Genomic DNA, 22,634 nt, shown 5'->3' on the forward strand with positions numbered 1-22,634 from the left:
GTAGAAGGTACAGCAGTTGTGAGTAATGAAACCAGTCAGACTGAAATTGCTTTCATGCAAACATTACAGCTTCTTTTCATCAGTTGTTGGTGTTGAGATGACTGAGACAGACAACGCTTGCTACAGCTTTAAGTAAGCCTGTCCAGTTCAAGAAAAGGATGCTAATGTTCTTGTAGCAATGACAGTGGGGTGAGTGTGGGTGTGTTGTTTGGGGGTTATCGAGTTTTTTTGTTTGCTTGTTTAAGAAGGCTTTTTTAGTTTTTGGAATAAAAAGCCCCTAGTTGTCAAAGTTAGTACTTTAAATTTGGCACGTGAGTTTTAAGTCGTCAGACTTGTTAAGGCTAAAACATGGAAGTCTTGGTAAAAATACATTCTTGTGTTATTAAACACTCCTCTTACATATTTACATGAAAATAAGTTCATGCTCTATTTCCTCAATTTCAGATTTTAAGAAATTCTATCAATGTATCTTTAGTGTAGCTCCCCTGAAGATTGCAAAAGAATTTCACAGAAAGTTGCCTGCAAAAATTCAGTTACTATCTGACATGTTTAACATTCCTTGCTGGTGAATGTCAGTATTCTAAGAGCTAGTAGCAATTCCTGCAAGACAGTAAGAATCACGGTATCATTAGAACTATACTATAAAATGTACACAAGCATATACAGAAAATTAACCAGAGAAATATCAGTTGTCCATTGAAAGTAACTTTTCTAAACCAATTCAAAAATATTATCAAAATACAAAACCAGCTTAAAAAAATAGCCTGAGGTAAAAGTTAAATGCACATAGCAATCTTTTCCTTAAAAAAATAGCTGTATTGAAATTCTAGGTACTTACAAAGTTACTTACTGTCAATAAACCTTTTACTAACCATTGTAAAGAGTACTTCAACTAATACAAAAGTATATAAACATTGAAAAAGTACAATATTGTACTTTCATTACAAATACATAGTTACGACAATTCAAACCTTTACCATACACACAGTTAACTGGCTTTGGATTAGCTGCTACTGTTGTCCATGGAACAGCCAGCTAATTCTGTGTGCTGCTGACTTTCAGCTGTGCTAGGACATGGTACTTTACCATGTCCATTTGCCTGAGTAAGTCGTTGACTGTAAAACAAAATGTAGGCTTGAGCCTTGCATACTTCTTCCATAGTGCACATGTTGAGTTTGGAATCATTGCAGTGTACCCAAAATCCTACAGTAAGGAAATACACACAAAAAAAAGGTCATCGGGACACTGATAAGTAATTGCATTATATTTAATAATTAATTACTGTTCAGTCCCATTTAATGAGTTGTGTACAAATAGTAAATTTAACGCATTTAACAAGCCAATAAAAAAATTGAACTCTTGGTCTACAGGACTGCAATTCTCATTCTAAGCAGTTCAGCTACAAGTGACTCCCCTCTCCTTTTGCGAAAAGACAGTAATCTTGCCAGTTTAGAATTACAAACACCCCTTTCTCCCGCACTCCCTGTTTCACAGCTGATTCCTACCTCCTTCTGAATTGTAGCAGTAGGCAGTGTAGTGCCCTGAGCCAAATCCTTTCCCGTGATGCATTACCACAGCAGACAAGTCGTAGATGAAGCAGTCAGGCCGGAGAGACTTGAGGGATTCTCTGCAGCAATAAGGCTCCATGTTTAGTATTTGGTCAAAACTAACATGTACGCCAATCTTCTCACGATGATTGCGTCCCGACCACCTGGAAAGTTAAATTAAATGAAAACGTACGGTTTTTTTCAAAGAAAGAACACAGCATTCTGAATTATATTTTAACATAACATATTTTTAATATTGTTTTGTGCACAAAATAAATGCTAGGGTTTTCTTCTAGGCTTCCTCTTTCACTTCTTATTTCAAGGCCTTTTAAAATCTGTCTATGGTACTTATTCTCGTCTTCTGAAACATCCGTCTTAAGGTCTGTGTATGGTGAGCGGGAAGTACTTCCCACCTATTATACCTCATTGGTATTTCTCATTTATCCCATCTCCTTGTCATCAATTTCCTTTGTATTAGGGACAGACTGTACAAATGTGTGGGCTAAGAGTTCAGAGAGATGCAGTGTCTGCTTCCTTACTTGCAGGCTAATGCATTCATGTATTTGGTTATATGAAGGTCATCTGGGACTTCCACTGAATACAATCCAGGTTTGTACATTCATGACTATGAGCATTTACTTTACCTGAAGGTATCACAAGATTAATTTTTACCAATGGAGTTCACAGCAAGGTTAGTAGTTTTGACCAAAAACATGGATGAAATAATTTTGGTACTAAAGCAGCAAGCAGCTGAATCAAAAAAGTTAATTTCCTACTTATAGCATATCTTACTGATGTTTAAATTAAGCAAGAAAAAGAAGTTTCTAGTAACTATTTCTCATCATACTAGCAGAGGGAAATGAAACTGATGCTGAAAAACACTGATCCAGAACAATGGAAGAGCAGGAGTGAATCTGCCAGTTTGCAACACTTTCTGTTGTGGTACTACTTACCTAAACCGTTTAAGGTGTAATCTGAGAACCTGAGGTAGTCGACACACCATAAGCTGCTTCTGAGCTTCTGTGAGTATAACTGGTTTAGAAGAAAACTTCCTTCGTTTTGCTGAGGTCAAACACACAGTTACACAATACAAATCTAAGATTTATCCACAAAATTTGTCTGAACCTAAATATCTATAGTATGTGTCTCCTTGAAAAGGACAGACTCTGAGAGCCATATTACGAGGATTATTTTATGATGCAAGTAAAAAATACTTTTGGTCACTTACATTAGTCACTTTAATTTAAAAAGCTGATGGCTTCTTCAGCTCTTCAGCTGGGAGTATCAGAAACCCCATTAGTGTGTGATGAGACTGTATCTAAGAGAAGCATCACACTGCAAAACATCTTGTGAACAATTTAATCTTCTGGGTGGTGAGTAACAGCTGTCAGGTGACCACACCAGGACATAAGAAGAAGGTCTTTCTTTGCAACATACTAAGACTTTCAGTACTTTCCCTCTATACTTCCATTGTCAGATTATATTTCACGCAGAGAATGTACACATGAGTACATACTGCCTTTACTCACTGTTGCACTGATCACATGCATATATCTTTCCTTCCAAAGCTTCAGTTTCTGTAAACTTGGCCAGCATTTCTGTCAGCAGACATGGATACTGAGACGATATCATCTCCTTGCCGTTGCAGTGGTACCTCTCGGGAAACTCCAGGGACAGGTCCCAGAAAGGTTCTATGGTATTTGATTTATTGTCACAGGCAAGACATGTAACCTGTAAAAAGATATTTCAGCAGTTGCTTACACTCAAATATTTGCTTCACTAAAACCGTACCATAACATACTTCTAAAAAAAGATTTTTTTCCTTAGAGATAACCAACATAACCAAAGACAAGACACAGAAATTTAACAAAAGAAATTTCTTTTCTCTGAAGCAGCACGTCCAATACTGTTACCACAAACAAGTAAGCAATCTTATGTTTTACTGAGAAACAAAAACAGTGTCAAAATGTTCTGTCTGGGACTGTCCAAAAGAAAGCAGCTGGTGAAGTCTCAGGAGTCTTTTCTCCAAAGGAAAATTTATATGAGAAATTATAGTTGAGGTTAATTTAAAAATAAATAAAAATAAATTAAAAACACACACACACACACAAAAAAAAAGAAACAGCTGGGGATTTTAAAGTCATATCCTTCTTACTTTGTAAGTCTTCCAGGGAAGCCTGGATTAGGAAGCACACTTCTTCAAAGAAAAATTAACAGGTAAAAATAATTTATTTCTTCTTTCAGTAAGTGGATCCATCGTCACACTAGGGAAAGGACAAGCAGTAAGACAACATAAATAAAATGTCAAGAAGTGAAGTGAGTCAACCTGGAAAATGCAGATAATACAGCAGCAGACAATTAATTTATGATAACATTAAATATTTAGGAAAGTAAGTTAAAAGCAGTAGCTCCTCTAAGCTGGAAAAGCAACATATTAGGTGTTGCATGCTTCCTATTTAGATAAATACCACAAGTTGTTTGGAACAACTACACAAATACATAGTAATAAAGGAATGAACATCCAAAGACTTATTTCACAGGAACCCCTTTATGCTGCTGCTGTTCTGCATAAATTCAGTGTAGTTCCCTTCAGTTGAGTTAGTAACCCCACACAAATGTGAAAATACACGCAGCTTTGTTAAAGATCTCCTTTATTTTCCTCTGAAGGTTTGCTATTAGGTAATTATTCACTCTGCTTTATTATTTAATGATCATTTACATAAGGACCGATCTGTCACCTCCTGGTACCTTCCTCCTGGTGTTCTTGTGAGTCATTATTTCATGCATTCATTAGCTACAACAGCTTATACAGGATCTCTGCATTAGCCAGCTAGTGCATGTGTGTATTTATGTTCCAGCATAGACGTTTAGCAGTAGAGTTCGGAAAGCAGTTCACTGCTTTAAGTTCTAAGACGAAAATGCCACTGCCTTGTTCTTAGAAAACAAAACTTCAAACTTACTTAGCAGAAAAGAGGAGAATCTTCTGTTTTAATTTACACTGACAGGAGCTTCTTTTGTAAGTGCTAACATCTGGCAACGTTTCAAAGCCACAAATTATTAGTAATTTAGGGCTGGAATCTAGACTTGGAGACAAAATGATATGTTTGGCCTCAGTTCAAGCTAACTCCAGCATAAACACAGAATGACTAATAGATTTCTGCTGCACAAATGGGTAATTTTGTCGGGCCAAAAGTTTATTTAATTGATGAGTTACTTAAGAATTTGTTGCGCATGAAGGCACACTTAAGATTAATGGGCTCAGGATGAAGAACACACGTGAACTCAAGACAGATAATTTTAACAAGTTCTGAGGTTTTAAACTTAACATAATATGTTAATAATCTAGATTATTTTAAGATCCTCTTTCCCAACTAGTTAATAAGTATGATCCCAGAAAAAAAGAAATTAATAGACCCAGCTTCCAGTTTTTGCCTCTTAAAAAAATTGAGGAAGATAAACTGATGCAATAGAGCTGCTTCTCATCTCATCATGCAACTGTGAACCAAGTCCCTTTGTGGGGACAAAATCTGGTACTGATATACAGCTGCACTTATTTCCTCAAATCCAAGACAGTCCTCCTCACTGTGACACTGCAGCGGAGTTAAACTCTGGGATTTATGTACTTGCCAAGAGCCAAGTAACCTGACACACTCGGGTAAGCACACACCCAGCCACATCAGCGGCTGTGCGCTGCCTGCTCCTGTGCGCACTCCCACTCGGTGGGAAAGGAGAGCGAAATCAGGGCTGGGACAAAGGTTGTAGTATTTTTCTTAGCCAGGCCTGAGCTTACAAATTGGATTACTCAAAAAGTAGGAGGATCTCTACCCCTCTGTGGAATCCATCTGCACTGGCCTGTGCATTGGCACTGGCTTCACAACACTCCCATCACTCTTCTTTCTGTCCTAAACTGGAACTCCTTTTTCTCACACTCCACCGCCATCCACACAGTGCAACCCAGATTTTCTTTTTTCATGAAAGGCACTGAAATTGTAAAATCTGTTCAAAAACTTGAATGAGATCCAAGGTTTTTATAAAAAAAAAACCAAACCACCAAAAAGAACCTCAAATGTGAACTCAAAGGGAAAAACTTTATGCATCTGTCCAATGTAACTTTTTATAGTATAAGTACGCACAACAGTAATAGAGAAGTGAGTCTGCTCTAGCAATCTGGTTCATGATGTGTATCTTTATGACTATATTTTATAAATTCAGAGTTTGATTTCACTTCCCCATTAGAATCCATAATTGCTATTTTAGGAAGCCTTAATGCTGGAGACGTTCACATTAGAGCAAAGTAAGTAAATTACTGGGTTTAGCTATCTAAATCTCTGCCTTATGTTCTGCCCTGACCACCCTCTCATGCCTTGAAACACGGGTACTAAATACAATTGTTCGGTTAAAGCTTAGTATTCAATCATGGGCCAAAGGCCAGACTGAAAAGAGCTGGATCAAATTGCTTGATTCAAGCTAAGCATGGAGACCACTCAGACAAGCATCATTGTGGCCACAATAACTTGATAGACAGCCACTGCCCTGGATGGCATTCAGTCTAAATGCAGCCAAAGAAAAGAGTTAACATATTGCTGCAGAAGAAGCCAACTCCATCATCACCTGTTCTGCCTATGTTCCCTGCACTTGGATGGAGGAAAGAAAACTTACCAACTCTGCCATAACAATTTTTTTTTAGTTTTTAAGAACACTGAAATAGATAGTCTCATTTTTGTGTTTTCACTACTAAAGTTTTCACTAGACAAGAAATATATAATTAGTAATTCAATTTTTCCACAGCAAAGTAAATGAAACTGAAGGATATCTCTAGAATACTGCTATAATATGGAATTCATATGACAGTCTGTATTTAAAAAGACCCTAAACTTTGTAGTGATGAGCATATAGCATCACCAAAATGATCTTTATTTATTTAGCAGAATAACATAAGCATAAACACAGCAAACTGTGGTCTGTGATTCAATGGCCTCTTACAGATTAATTTAAAATGTCACCATCTAGTTAGAAAGCAACTTGACAATCATTTTGTGTCTCAGGCTAAACATAAAAGCACAAAGACTAATATCAAAATATAGAAATCAGTATACAGGTCATCAATTGGTTTAAGTCCCAGTCATCTACCTGAAGTTCTCATCTTTTTAACCACCTATTCAGTGGGAGACAATTCTCAGCACTATTCTCCCCCAAACTCTAACTCTGCTACCCAAAACTGAAGGCTTTCAAACAACTAAAGATTTCACATTTCCCCTTTCATCAGCCAATCTGTCCTGAAAACACACTTTAAACATAGTTTACATACTGCATTGGTTAGAACCTACTTCACTCCCTGGGTCTTGACATATTCATTGCTGAGCACTGTCGTGCTGAGCAGGGGCTGGGGAAGCATTCTGCTCAGATTCCATCTTAAACATGATAAGGAAGTAATCAAACCCCTCGGAATTTTTTAAGCGTGCCTAGAGATATCAAAAGCTAGCTCTTAGTAGGTATTTCTATAACAAATACTGGAGCCAATTCTTTTGAATTCTCAGCAAGTTTGCAGGTGACACAGAGCAGGGAGGAGTGGCTGGTAGGCTGGCTGGGGGCACTGCCACCCAAGGGGACCAGGACAGGCCCAGGAAAAGGGACAACAGGCACCTCCCCCTTTACAAAGGGAAATGCCATCCTACACCCAGGCAGGAATCACCCCAGGCACCAGTCCAAGCTGTGTTGGAAGCAGTTCCCCAGAGAAGGATCTGTGGAACAAGCTGTCCGTGAGCCAGGGATGTGCCCCATGGCAAAGCAGGCCAACAGCCTCTGGAGCTGCATCAGGCAGAGCATCGCCAGCAGGACCAGGGAGGTGATCCCTCCTCCCTCCTCAGCCCTGGTGAGGCACAGCTGAAGGGCTGGGTCCAGTGCTTAGAAAAAAGGGCGACACAGACAGGCTGGACTGAGTCCACCAAGGGGCAAAGAAGATGATGAAAGGGCTTGGAGCAGGTGACATGCAAGGAGGAGAGGCTGAGAGAGCTGGGAGTGTTCAGCCTGGAGAAGGAAGCTCAAGGTGGATTTCATCCTTGAGTATGTGTGTATATGTATGTATGTATACATATATAAACACACACAGACCTTCTGGGGTAAGTAAAGAAGCCTGAGCCAGGCTCTTCTCACTGGTGCCCCTGAGAGGACAAGAAGAAACAGGCACAATCTGAATGAAGTACGGGAGGTTCCCTTTAGACAGAAGAAGAAACTGTTTTTACTGTGAGGATGCTCTAGCACTGGCACAGGCTGCCACAAGAGGTTGTGGTGTCTCCAGCCCTGGGGCTATGGAAAGAAAATCTGACTGCACACAGCCCTGAGCAACCTGTTCTAGTTCACCCTGTTTTAAGGGGAGTTGGACAGGAAGATTTCCAGAGCTACGTGTGTAGGTACATGTGAAATGTCATGAAGTAATCATAAAAAGAATGAAAACTGAGCAACCAAGGAAATTCAAACAATGTTTGGTAACAGAAAGGTTTCATAAAATGATAATTTGATCTCCAACTATTGTTTTGCCAGTTATTTTGTTATTCTTAGATTCAAATATACCTTTACATCTTTTTTACAAAAATTAATATTACTAATAATTTGCATTATTATTTTGACGTTATTTAAGAGTAGGTTATAATATTCAGAATCGTACTGCCTGGCTTACAGAAAAGTAATTTTTTTCCTGTTAACTTTCATGACAAGAGGCTTATTTTGTACCTTGGGAAGAAGTTTTAAGGTTTTAACCAACACGGAAATTTTATCAACATAGTGGCCAAGAAGCATGATATAGGAAATATCCAGCATTTTTTTTCTTAGTAACTACTGCTTCTTAGTTCCAGAAAGCTTTGTACTATACGGGTTGAACTGCGGGACAGTTATATTGGGCAATTAATTTGAGACACATGTGCTATACTCCAATTCCAAGAATGCTTCCAAATCAGTCGTATCAAAAACACATTTCTATTCTTTTACTGTTTCCCACGTCCTGATAATCTATTAAAATCTAATTACAATCCAAAAGGGCCTTCTGACTTTTCAAGCAATCATACTCTGTGTACTTAATGTTATCCCAAAGGTAAAACAATTTAGTTAAAAAGCTGAAGTTTAAGAGGTGAGAGCTGTATCTACGTCACAGATTTTGCCACCACGATTATCTGCAACTTTTCTAGATCTGCTAAGCTAGCTTCCTAGCTCAGCTAGGTTGTCTAGATCAGCTTACACAAATATTTTGAGCCAATTTCCCTGCCATCCCCCCCGGCCTCCCCAACAAAAAATTAATACTGGTATATCTACACACAATTTCTGCTCATATGATTTCTAAGCACACATGGCACACAATTTTCCCAAAGCAGTGCTGAAAACATACATTTATTTTGAAAGCTAAAATCTTCTATTTCAATTTCTAGATTTTAGAAATACATCTGTCCACTTCCTTGCTTAATATGGACAAAGTTTGAAATAAAGATACTTTAAAAATTGTTGCAAACTGTGCTAACACAACCTAGAAGAACTCTTGTCTTAAGAGAGACAGTAGCTAAGATACTTGAGCTCTTGAAGTATAAAGATCTGTGAACCAGTGTGGGTCAGTTCACCACTGCCACATAACTTCAGACTGCTGTAGTTTCTCCTTTCCCATTGAAGGAGACTGAGGACAGGAGACAGGAAGCACCTTCCATAAGAGTACAAGCACTGAGAGACTGAAAACAACTAGTATTTTAATAGACGTACTGGCATCTGCTTGCAGTCCCAATGGGTTTCAGAGGTATGAGCCACTGCTCCAGCAGATTTGCCTCTGGAAACACAGGTTTACAAGGTACAAACTCCTTTTTCCACTAAATGCAATAGCACAGCTTTCTCCAGACAACCCCTGCATGAAGATTAGCATGTGAAAAGACAGAAGGGGAAGGGTTTTGTAGCTATATATCTGATCTTTACTTTCCTTGGATGTACTAGGTATTGAAGTTTCACAGTCTATACTGCAGAATAAAAAGCTGAAATCCTAAAACGAATATTAGAATAAATACAAAATAAAAAAACAGAGGCAATCTGCTCATGCTATTCCTGGAGTTACCCATTACCTCGTCTAGTGCTCCGTAAAATATTTCAAGCAGCAGATGAAGAAGACTTGCTTTAAATCAGCTGAGAACACAACAAAAACAACTCACCCATATAAAATGTGATTGTTTTGACATCACCCAAAGCTTTTTCTAGTTATCAAAAAGTAATCTGCATAAGATTCTCACACACTCATTTCTCTCCTTTCTTAATATTATATCCTAAATTCAGTTAGTGCTGAACTAGGCAGCCATTTCAATAGCAACAGATTGATGGCACACTCAGGATTATGACTTCCCTTCAACTTAAATTAGCATAGCTAGAAAAGGGGGGGAAATGTTTTATTGCACCTGTGAAAGTAATGCAAAACCTAGGTAAACACACAGCTTATCTGCACTGTAAGTGATCCTCTGTGTACTGGATCAAGAGTAGTTCATAGTATTCCTGAGGTTTGAAGGTCAGGAAAATTTACTTCACTGCACTTGAGTATCTCATAGAATCAAATATCTTGAACTGATATTTTCTATACAAAGGGAAATTATAGTAAGTTTTTAGTGATTCTAAAACGGAAGGCAACTCCACACAGAAACGTGCTTCTCAATTCCCCTTTTTCATTGAAGTAAGATGTAACTTATTAAATACTCTAGACTAAAATCGCATCCTATTTTTAATAAATGCAGCAGGCAATGGTTCCAACTATCTTCTAGAGAGAAACTGTAATACTGCCACAGCTTGTAGGTAAAGTTAAGCCTACAGGGACTATTAGTACGCTCCTTGCTTTTAAAAGTTTGACAAAGATGTGATAACATAGCAAGGAGTCTGTTTTTTTCTTCCAGCCCTGCATGGATGTTTTCTTGCCTTTTTTGTTAACTTCATTAAAGCTGTTCTGACAAATGCATAGTGAAATCATGATGCAGGAGTCTTACCAAGGAAAGGAAAATAATTGCCTAACAGTTTTTAAACCTTTGCTGTGCAAACACCAGGGACAGAATCATTAAGATGACCTGAATATATTTTACAAGGAAGAAATGTAAATCTTCAAGGGTAACATTTTCCTTACAAAACTTATAATATTCAAAAAGTGCAAGTGAAGATTAAACTGAAAGAAAGTAGTGTCAGAAGACAAAGGAATATTAGAAGGGGTAAAGTCTTGGACAGTCTGTGGGAACTGCCTAATAAGACAGCAAGAAATTACTACAGATAACAGTCTCAATACTCTTTTTCTTATTCCTCTTATTTCAGGCATTCGAGTTCATCAAGGCTGTATTTTGCACTCAGACATTGCCCAGCTGCATTAAGAGCTGTGTGTTGTAGTCACAGAAGTCACAGGATAGCTCAAAACTATTTAATTCCCTTCTAGTTTTATTCGGTACTGTGGGGTTTGTTTGTTTGACTTTACTCAATAGTAATTCTCACTATTCCCCTCCCTGGTCTCAGGAAGGTGGGAGTCTTTCTAGTCACAAGCCTCTTCACAAAACAAAGCTAAAAATATGCGAAAGAAGTGGTACTACTGAAATGATGCTTATGTCTTTAGAGCCTTGAAAACTTTTACCAAAATAATGAATCCTGTAAGGCTTGAAATGCAACCAAACCTTGCCAGTATTCTTAAACAATTATTTCATTTTACTAATAAATAAATTTTCCTATTTTGGAGAGAAATGGTATTTTCAAACAAAAAATCTTTAACGACATAATACACTAGACACTGATACAAGACATGTTAACTACCCCAAGGAAAGGCAGTATGCCAACAGAAATGCTCTTACACTGGGCCAGATAGAAGGTAGAGGATGATCCGGTTGTATTAGCAGATCTAATTTCTAGATACTAGTTTGTAGTAGTTTCACAAAACCTAGGATGACTAAAAGCAAACATTTGCTGCAAACAACCCTGTTACCTCATTATGAAGTTTACAAGTATTGTAGCAGTAAACAATCCTACCTCAGTCAAAACCCACTTGGATTTCTAGCTTCACATATTAAAACATCACTCAGTCAGAATATCAGGAAGAGACATCATATTCACCAAATGCCTCTGCACTCCCTCAGTAACGTGTGCATGCATACTAAAGTTCAATTCCAGGCAGACAAGATTTTCCCAACTTCTGTTCCTGATGCAAAGTGGTTAGTTTTTAGATTAATTCAACAGAAACAAACATTTGTTTGTTCAGTCAGTTCTCAGACATCTGTACACACACACACAGTTGGGATATGCATCATAGTAAGTAAACATATTGAAATACTTAACAGGGAGCCGAGAAGACAAAAAAAAAAAAAAAGAGAGTAGTCATGCAGAAAAAAGGAAAACCACCATTGCCTCCACCCCACAAATTTGGTTCCTGTGTTGACAGAGCCTTCTGTATCTTTGTGTTATAACAGAAAAGAAGTATGAGTATTTCTGTACATAAAACCATGACATGCAATCACTCAGTGGTAATGAATCTCAAATTCAAGCTATTTACTGAAATAACATCCTGTTTGACATCCATTACCTAATCAGTTTCGACTAGGATGAGATTTACACCTTCCATAACACCTTTTATCTAGTATCACTATAAGGATAAACTAGATACTTAAAATTGTAAATTCTTTACTCCTTCAAATTATTTGGTGCTGAACAGTAAAAACAAATATTTCTCAGTAGTTGGACAGGTATGTTTTAAAATATCAGATTTAACATTTATGTTTACCAGATGAGTCTTCTATTGATAGCACTTTTCTTCTGAAACTCTGCGTATTATATCCTCCCCATCCCTCCTCGGTAGTTATAAATGTATGAACCTTTGAAGTATGTCCATCACTGACTGACTAGTATAAATCCAGAACCACAAATCATTACACACCTTAAAAAAAAAATCATAAAGCATACCTGACTCAATAGCTGTCCATGAAAAATGTTGTTAACCACATTCAAAACCTGTTTTATAAGTTTTCTTTGAGAAGCAGGGATAAGAGCTGGGTATCTGGTCCCTGTAGTCTCCAGTTCCTGCTGTACTTTATCCAAAAGTTCACAGAGAAATTCCTGAGCATCTTGTTGGGCATATCCTCTGAAGGCTGGAATTAGTCTCCACACAGAATGAAGCATGGCAAAAGGAGACACCAGTGCCCATTTGCCAGACCACATAACCTGGAACAGAGTATGCAGCTCATGACAGAGAGAAATATGCTTTGAACTGGGCTCCCTGGGCTGAATGAGTTCCATACTTTTTGATGCTCCTCCACTTAATCCAGAGGATAAACTAGGCCGCCTCCCAGAATGCGATCCCTTTACTTTCTCTTGGTTCTCATTCACATGTAATGCTGAGGCAGCTATTGACGGGTGTTTAGATGAAGACCTTGTTTTACCATTGGTTGCTGTTGCCAGCAGTTCCTGAGTTTGGTTGAGATCAAGCTTTAAAAAGCACTCTCGAAAAATAAGTAAGTGACTTAATACCTGCAGGACAGAATTCATATAGCATGTATTTCCCAGGTTTCTCAGTCCTGTTACCCCAGGAGTCACTGTGGGCCTTCGTTTAATTGGAGAGTCACTTATTTTTTTCAATCTCAATTCATCTGAGGTATATGTCTCTTTCAACTCTGCCACGGATTCCATGTTCTGTGATGCTTTTTGAGGGCAGGATTCTGTTTTTGAAGACATTCTAATCTGATTTTGTAAACGACTGCTCTTTCTTGGAGGCATCTTTTCCATCTCTGCTTTCAACTCACGTTTTCGTTCTTGTCTTCTCTTCCTAGCTTTGTCCTTTTTTTCCTCTGCTTCTTCCCGATGTCTTTCTTCTTCCAAAATCCTTTTTCCAGTAGGTGTCAACTCAAGCCACGATCTGAATATTTTGCCAAGGAACGCACGCCGTCGGTGCCAGAGAGCTGTGAACATTCGATCTTCATTCCGAAGCGTGGCTTGGGCACCACCATGTGAAAGGTAGGAATCATCACTTGCACCCATAGAACGCAAAGTCCTCCCGCTCCGAGTAGTGCATTCATAGTTTTGACTCTTGATTGCACTTAACGTACTCCGCAACAGCTTTAAATCACCAGTTGCGTTATCATTGAGAACGTAATCATCGCAGAGATAACAGAAAACATACAGATCATTTACTTCCAATGCCACGGGGTGCCTGCTCTCCTGAAAGTGCTTTAGTGCATGTTCTTCGATGTATCTTCCACATGCCACATGTGAGCAGCTAAGGCACGCCCACACAGATTCCGTAGTATTGCAGTCCATGCAATGCCATTTCTGTGGATTGAGAATGGAGTGATCTTGGGCCAGTCGCAGACGTCCTACGTGCTTACACTTATCCATTGTTAAAACTGAAACTGCAGAGATATGCTGGCAAAACACATCATCCAAACTGTTTTCTGTCCATGATATTTCAATCTGCAACTAAAAAAAAAAATATATAAATTACAGTTCATAAATACCCAAATGTATCCCTTTTACAGGAGTCAGTATACCAAATTCATACCTGAGGTTAAGATCATGACCATCATCCAACTAAGTCCCACCAAACACATGAAAGCAGTCAGTTATGTGGAGCCACACCTAACACTATCAGCAGCAGTTCAACATTTGGACTAAATTGTCCGAATACCACTGTTGATATTCCCAGCACCTACTGGCTCAGTCAGGACTGAAGCATACTAGCTACACCTTAGGCCTGGGGTTTTTTGTTTTGTTTTTTTTTTCAAAGGAGCACTGATTTGGTTAAAAGACACTGTTACACAGTTTGGATACAAGCACAAAGTGAGACCGGTCGCCCAGAGAAGCTGTGGATGCCCCATCCCTGGTAGTGTTCAGGGCAGGATGGGACTGGGCTTTGAGCAACCTGGTCTAGTGGAAGGTGTCCCTGCATGTGCCAGGGGGTTGGAGTAGATTACAGTCCCTTCCAACCCAAACCATTCTGTGATTGTATGATTCCAAAATTCTATTCCTAAGCATACAGGTGCAGAAGTGCAAAGGTCAGTGCCAACAGTTCAGATAAATGAGGCTTTATACAACTCAAACCCTTTATTAAACCACACCTTTAATTAAATCACTGCCCCTCTGTGCTCAGTCAAGCCCATTATACCATTTCTACAATACTGTATCTTAAACAAGTATGTTTTAACGTGTCATCCTAACACCTCTGCAAGAGTAACTTGGAAAAGCAGAACTCGATTTGTTAATACGACAGAAATTGTAGATATCTACCTTGGTTGCTGCAAACTTCATAAAAACCTGCATTTTGAACCAATCATTCCAATACATGTCTTCAAAAGATCATTTAAAAATCTCACTAGCACTGGCTTACATCCTTTATTAAGTTTATATGGTTGCATTTGTTTGTTCAAAGCTGCTGTATTTGCTTTCTCCTATAAGGTGCATTATCCCAAAACAAACAGGTTGGCTCTGATTAACAAAAATTAAACAGACAGTGAAGCATTCTTTACATTTTTACCATCTTTCTTTGACTATCTCTTGTTTAGATATATTATCTAGAGATAAATGATAATGGTGCTATGGTGTGTCAGGAAGTGATTATATTTGATCTGGGGCATTCGTGCCCACCACATCACTGACTAGAAGGGCCAAATAGCACCAGCACCACTGTCATTATGTGCAATACTTGCCAGATGAAACAGTAAATTCACTTGAGGAGTTCCAAGGGTTTGTCAAATATCCAGGTATGCCAAGTGAGACAAGTCATGCCATTACAAATGCATGCTGCAGACCTGGCCTAGGCTGTACAATATCAAGGTCCAGGATTCTATGCTTTACAGATAAGTAAGCCATGCTACAGAAGTACTAAGTGATTTACACAACTCTGGATAGAACCCAAAAAATTATATTTCAGCTATTATCTTTAAATATGCTAATATTTATCAATTTTTTCAGTTCTGAAATACATGGAGAGGTTACTCAATGTAGAACAGATGTTTAGTGTAAAATAAGCATTAGATAGAGGGAATCCTAACACACAATGACACGACACCACTAAGGACGGGAAACAGGTAAAAGGTTGCAGCTGGCTAGGAAAGAAGCTTTAAATTTCATCTGGTACTTAGACAAAAACTGGCGTTAAAAGATTTAACAAAAATGTCTTTGTTTGGTCAACTGGCCCGCAGCTAGTGCCTTATAAAATGTTCTAAAACAGACACCAGCATAAGAGTTGTAATAACTCTCTAAGCGCATAATCACATTGCATGTGTTGTATAGATCTTATTCTGTAATGGAGAAAAGGCTGAACCAGCTGTAGTGAAACTAATACAGTATATACAATTTTACATGCCCCTTTTAATCATTCTCATTCATTTTAGCTAAGAGTTGTCTCCAGTCCATACTCACTACACCAAAGAATTTGGGGCACCAAGACCTCTGGCTACTCACACAGCAACTCCCAGATCAAGTACCAGACACAGTGTATTACAGGAGGTCAAGATGCCTTGTGTTCTATGGTCAACAAATCACAAAAGTGGCTCGCTTAACTTTTTCAGCTTGCTAGCATCCTCAATATTCATTCTTTTAAAAAGGCAATCTATTTGTAGGTACTACGTAGATTCTTTTACAAAAGTTGTGCATAGTAAGTTTGCTTTTTATACTGTCTTTATAAATAAGACCATTAGCACTATCCCACATCTTCTAGACTGACAACCTATTTTCCCCAACAAAGCTGAGCTTTTATAACACTAATAAAATGCACATAAATTTCAGAGTTGGACTATGTATCTATGTACATTAATTCTTCCTGGACTACTGAAGTAATACCTATGTAAAGCGTGCTGCAATAATTAAATATGGTATACAGAATTTTAAGTGACAAGACTCCTATTTATGTTTTTGGGCTGAGATAAATAGATTCCCCTGCATATTAGTAACGGTCCTTTCCAGCAGACCAGAAAAAAACACTAACTCTGTCTTCCCACAGGGCTGTCACACACAGCAATGCTGTCAGTCAGAGAAGTTGGACAGGTCAAACCCTTTTTAGTTTTGTTAAAGTCACTGTGTAAACAGTGTGCCTTATTTTTCCTTCTTTTTAATATTATATGGTCAAAGTTATTTTTCTTCTCAATTTTAAAAACATTATCAAGACTGAAACTATTTACATGCCTCAGCATAAGCAGATATTGGACTGAGGACAAAAGTAGTCTGCTGATTTCAGGACGACCACTGTGTAAACCAGGGTTGCACAATCAATCTCTTCATGCAAAAACAACACGACTCTACGAAAGCGCAAGATCAGCGCCTTAAAGAGAAAAACCTAAAACCCCAGCTCCCCCACCAGCAACCAAGCCAGCATGACATTTTCCCACCTACGTCGATGTGTGGAGAAAGGAGACAGGGGTGGAAGGGGGAGGGGGAGGAAATATCCTGGCATGGGAGTCTTTCTCTGAAGAAAATGTAAAGAAACCAAAATTGCAGGGTTTGGTCAAAAAGACTGCAAAAACCTTAAAGGGTACAAAAGTGAGATCAAGAAAACTTCAGATGAATGTCAAGCAGCACACTGACAGCATGAACGTCTGAAGTACTGAAACAGTACATCAACTCACAAAATTTAAAAACTGTACCTTAGAACCAAGACTTGGCAAAATACAATACCTCAGGGAAAAAACAGGAGTGAAGTGACAGATAATGGTGGAAGAAACGTGAAAAATACTACATACTCATTCCCACACCTACTGGAAAGCTGCAGCAGGAATAAAATAGTACAAGCCAACACTCCAAAGTTAAAATTCCCTAAAGGAAGTTATTCAGCCCTAGTTTCTGCATTCTTCTCTCCTGAGGTTCAGTTCTGTGCACAGACACAAAGAAACTTTGAATTAGTTGATCAGCACTTCAGAGATCAAGCCCCCACTGTGTTCTTACTACAGACCTGAGCAGAAATAGTAAGCAAAATAGCAACTACTAACATACAGAACAGTACTATTGAAACCATTAAGTTGTCTGGGAACCCAGAGACATACAGAAGGCTCTTCTTGCACCAAACTTTCACAAGCTAGAAACAAAGATATATGGAGAAGGATTTTTCTTATTGAACCTTTCAACCTTACTGACATGTTTCCTTTTGTTTCACTCAAGAATGGCTGGTAAAACGTACATTTTTGGGTAATTCATGGCCTGAAAAAGTATCTGATAAAAACAATTTAGAAGTCAGTAAAACTGTTGGTTTTCTTCCATTTTTGTTCCACGTAAACAATAATTTAAGACTTTAAGACTTTAAGATTCATTTTCACATCTGTAAAATTTAAAAAATGTAACTCTAAATATATACAGAAGGAAGTATTTTCCCCTTATCACTACTTTTGTAATTAATGGCTTGGCACATAAATGAGAAGTCTCAACCCTTAGATTAGAAATGCAATATATAGTTTTACAATTATATATCCACAGACGTGTGCATGTGTGTGCACGCTCTTTTATATTCTGGCTTTTAAATCCGATGATAGTTTAACAACTGATTTTCATCAGGTTCAGATTACCTCTTTTAGTATCTGAAAACACGGGAATCATGGGTACTTGAACAAGTGAAAGTTTTAGATAAGTATGCTAACTAGAAGGCAGATGTGCTGCTTTACTGATTTCTTAAACAAGTTTTCTTGAAGAAAAAACCTAAACGAAACACTGATGTGCATAACTTCCAGCTGCAGTACAGTCCTGCAGACATAACAGTAAGAGTTAAAATCAAAGCAGCACTTAAAAAAGAAATTTTTGTACGTTATTTCCGATTCTTAAGAGGACAGCCTTTGACAAGAAAACCCCCAGCCTCCTTTCTCTGGAGCCATGCAGATCGCCATTTAACTTTTTTTGCTCTGTCTTTTTTTTACCAGCTAAGGAATGTACATCCAGTGTGCCGCCTAGAAGTGGCCATTTACACCAGGACACTACAGACAGCGGCACAGCTTTACATTCGATGTCTCCTACTGCAAATAACCGCGCATTTCCTGCAGCGGAGAATTCGAGGCAAACAAACAACACAGATTGAAACACTTTTCACAGAAGCACGGAAAACACGGCGTTTCTTACTGGTCTGAATTTACACTTGACAGTTCTTCCCGTTTAGAAGAAAAACGAGCATCTCTGACTGCCCTGACAGCTCTCGGGGAACGCCTGGCTCCTATTCTGACAGCCCTGCAAATACAGACACCCTAGCTAAGCTCGCCCAGGGCTCGATGCCGCGGTACGAGCTGTTTGGGTAGAAGGTCCAGCGCTTCCCAGCGTATCGCGACATGGCGCGACTCTTCGCCTCTCGCCACCACAGGCGGGAGACTCGGGCGGCGGGCCCTCGTCACCGCCACCCTCTCCTCGTTCCCCCGCTCTCTCTCACCTCGACGCCTTCCCGGCCACTCCGGGACGAGCGAAGGGACGGGGCACCGTGTAGGGGTTCCCTGCCACACACGGCGGCGAGGCGGCAGCACGGCTGCTGCCCGGCGCGGGTGGCCGGTCCCGGGGCCCGCTCCCCCGGCCCCACGCAGCGCCCGGTTCGCCCCCGCGGCAACGAGCGCCTCCTGCTCAGGTGCCGCTCCGCAGGCACCGCGCCACCGCTACCGCCCCTCCCTGGGAGAAAGGCGCGGCCGTCCCGCGCTCCCCCCCGCGGGGCACCTGCTCCCGCGGCCCGGCCCAGGGGTGTCAGCGCAGCCGCCCCGCTCCCGCCCGTCGTCGCCGCCGCACGCACCCGTCACTTGCCGCCGCCGCCGCCATCTTGGGCGCCCCGAGCCGCCACCGCCGCCTCGGAGCGGCCCCTCGGCGACGTCAGCGCCGCACGGGGCCGCCCCCGCCCGCCTCGGCCCCCGCCCGGCGCGGGGCTCCTCGCGACCGCCTCCCGCCGCCGAGGGCGGGGAGCGCAGCGTCCGGGGGGCCCCCGGGGAAACACAAAAACACCCCCGCGCTCACCCACCACCCGCAGCCCCGCGGCCGCCGCGGGCCGCCGCCCCGTACCTACCTGCCCATCGCCATGTGCCCGTGGCGGGTCTGTCACCAGATTTGTAGTGGCAATCGGAGTCCTTCCCACGTCCCCTCCCACCTCCCCCGGCCTCCCCCTCCCGCCAGGCCGGTCCAGCGGGGCCGGGCGGGGAGCGGTGGGGCCGCTCCCCGGGCAGGGGCGCTGGGGCGGGCGGGCGGCGGAACACGGTTCCCGAGGTACCGGGGGACTGCTGCTGCCCCGGCCCGCGGGACACCTGTTGGCCCTGACGTGGGTCTGTACCCAGGCGGGAAGGAGCAGGTTCTCGCCCTTCCCCCCGGCAGCGGGTGTCCGCATTGTCCTTCCTGCATTTCACTCCTGCTTTGTCGTCGGTGTCGCCGTCCTTGCGCGGGCACGGTGCGAGCTCTGGCTGCGTGGGCTGAGCAGAGCTGCGCCCCAGGCCTCGCCCAGTGGCTCCCCCGGCTCGCAGGTGCCGCCACGAGCCATCTCTGGCCTGGCCACTGCCTGTATGTGACGGTCACACACAGACCGTAGCGGGGATCTCAGCCCGTGAAACTCCTTCACATCATCTCTCTCTCTGCGTGTTGTTTGTGAAAACTTGTGCAAAGCAGCTCACATGGAAAAAACCCCAAGCTCTTATCAGGCCTCTGTTACCCATCTTTTTCAGTCTCAGGTTTCATTACAGAAACTTAAACAGGCAAAAAACTTGTAAACCCATGTCCTGCAGATGTTCTGTTTTGTAAATTTGAGGCATCTTTACGCTGGTCCTTTTAGGACTAAAGTTTCTGAAGTGCAGCCAGCTCTTTTTAGCTCTGCCAGCACTAAATTGAATTAATTTACACTTGTGTGTGCCTTCTGCTCTGCCCCGTGCACAGGTAGGCTGTGTTTGGGACAAGAGGAGTCTGGTGTAAACTCCCTCCCTACTGGGCAACATCACTTTTTACATCCACGCTGAAGTGGGTTGGCCTGTGGTTTACTGTGAACCTGCTCAGAAAGTCAGTGCACGGTGCTACTGGCGATTGCAGAACGTGGTTGTGGTGTGTGTGCTGCTGCTTAGTCACAATAAACAAGTAGTGGTTTGATGCAGTGTGAGCATTTCAGATCAGACCCTCTTGTTCTGGATCCAGTATGCATCAGGATGTTTTCATGATGGCATCAAAATCTTGCACATCTGTTTCTGTGTTTCTAATTGTGTCATCACAGAAAATGTGTTTCAGTTTAAAACTTGAAAACTATAAACCCCAGTTGCCTCAGTTCTCCTCCAGTAGTGCTTTTCCATTCTCTCTGTTTCTAACGAGACTGCTGAGATGGCGTTAGGAGGACACAGCCAAGAGACATGATTCCATTTTTCTGCAGGGTCACTTTATCATGGTGCTTTCAGAAGCTCATAAAAAGTGTATACAGGTAAAGTAAGCTCACCAGGCTTCTCAGGATTCCAGTGCGTTTCTAACTTGTACCTTTGAAGCGAGGAATACTGTTTCATAATCAAAATATTTATGAAAACTGTTCATGCACAGTGATTCCATGTATTCGCATATTCCTCTTAGGTGTTCTTAAGACAACATTAACCATTTTCAAATAACTATTTTGTCAAGTATGTCCGTCCTTTCTGTAGCAGTTTCTTCTTGAGTCATAGTTGGCAAACTCACCCTCCCATACTTTTTCTTGCTGGAATCCTATTACAGTATTCTCACACTCAGGATCTCAATCCAATTCTGTGTGCATGCCTGTCTGTTGGTTAAGTCTTGGAGCTGCTCTCAAGGCTGGATTGGCTCACATCCCTACTGTGACCTCTTCAACTGTCTTTCCAAGCTGCTTTCACCAGAGCTCCTCAGCCCCTGGGAGTCTTTAGAGGGGGAGAGCCAAAGCTCCTGATGCTTCCATACACATGGGAGATCTCGTCCATGTGGTCTGTGTGAATGAAGTGTAGGTGAGGCTCAGAGTGTTACTATCCAGGGCACTGAGAAATAATCCCAAATCCTGGTTTTCCTAAGCATCCAGGGGAGACTTTGATCCTGGTCTCAAACTCATAGGAAGGCTAACGCCAGCAATGCAAATGAGAAATGGTGGCTCTCAGCCATGCATATCCTTAACCCCACTCCAGAGCCAATTGCTCACTCAGCCACAGCCTGAGGCCTTGTCACCAGCTCCCTTAATACCCTAAATGGCCACTTTAAGCAGCCATTTCCAAAGTGATTATGACGCTCAAAAAATCGGTTTTATTTATGTCAATTTTGTATTTTGGTAGTCTATAATTTCTCTAATGCACAGCAATACCCCTTTATCTTTCATAAAATAGAGCCTATATTTCAAAACCCTGTTCTAATTATGATCAAGATTTGCCATGTCTCTGCTATCTCTGCAGTATCTGATTTAACACAGAATAGATAGCCTTTTTTTTCCTTGTGTGTATGTGGTTTCCCTGTGTTAATGGACAACATTTCAGCTGATATTCACTAAGCACGCTTCATACCCTTATTGAGTTAGGCCAGACTTCAATCTCTGTTCCTGCCACGTATCATATCCATTGCAAAATATTGATTTGGAGTTGGGATGTGGCTTTGGCATAACAAGTAAATCACTGAATTGCTATGTGCTGCTCTTACCATATTTGTCCTCTTCATGTGTGCCTTTAGTGACATTCTGCTTAAATTTTTCACCTTCCTTTAACCTTTCTCAGATTCATGTATTTATTCTTCTAAATAATGTCCCCATTAAAAACATTCAAGGCTGCTAAGAGAAATCCTGAGCCTTAGGGAAACATAAGACCCTTTCCACCATCCAGACATTACAGCTAGAATGTTGTATTTTATTGAGACAGCCAGAAATTGATTTCCCAAATGTAATTTAAAATTCATTGGGCATTTATGAAAATGGATGATAGATATAGAATATTTTGTCAAGAAGCAAGCAAATGTAATAAATCCTTATAAGCAATGTAACCTCATATCTTCCTATTATATATTTTCTGGAGGGGAAAGCACCACCTCTAACTGAAACATCACCTCTGACTCAATGTTAAAACCCTTCTAATATGGTAAATAGTTTTAATGTATTTTTAAAGGGTCATTAGAATTATATACACTGTTTGCATTAATACAATTGAAAAAATATTTACTTACTGCATTTGG

The 22,634-nt window shown here is 40.8% G+C and overlaps 1 protein-coding gene across 5 annotated transcripts; it reads right to left on the reverse strand.

The window, feature by feature from the left end:
• Positions 1-28: 28 nt before the first annotated feature.
• On the reverse strand, positions 29-19,900 carry USP44 (ubiquitin specific peptidase 44). 5 transcript variants are annotated; one of them, XR_003533675.1, is made up of 6 exons: positions 19,525-19,900; positions 12,483-13,991; positions 3,064-3,278; positions 2,501-2,609; positions 1,506-1,711; positions 29-1,203 (listed from the first exon to the last, which is right to left on the reverse strand). XR_003533675.1 is itself a non-coding variant. In XM_027679913.1 (6 exons), the coding sequence occupies exons 1-6, from the start codon at positions 19,837-19,839 to the stop codon at positions 1,004-1,006; spliced, it is 2,511 nt and encodes an 836-aa protein (XP_027535714.1). In that variant the 5' UTR covers positions 19,840-19,894; the 3' UTR covers positions 29-1,003. The 5 variants fall into 5 exon arrangements, 4 of the variants coding, with proteins under 4 accessions (XP_027535714.1, XP_027535713.1, XP_027535715.1 ...); XM_027679913.1 differs by having other exon boundaries at positions 2,501-2,579; positions 3,077-3,278; positions 19,525-19,894; XM_027679912.1 differs by having other exon boundaries at positions 3,077-3,278; positions 19,525-19,891.
• Between the last annotated feature and the right edge of the window lie 2,734 nt (positions 19,901-22,634).

Source organism: Neopelma chrysocephalum, unplaced genomic scaffold (assembly GCF_003984885.1).
Source record: "Neopelma chrysocephalum unplaced genomic scaffold, ASM398488v2 Primary Assembly neopelma1_59, whole genome shotgun sequence".
Taxonomy (NCBI): domain Eukaryota; kingdom Metazoa; phylum Chordata; class Aves; order Passeriformes; family Pipridae; genus Neopelma; species Neopelma chrysocephalum.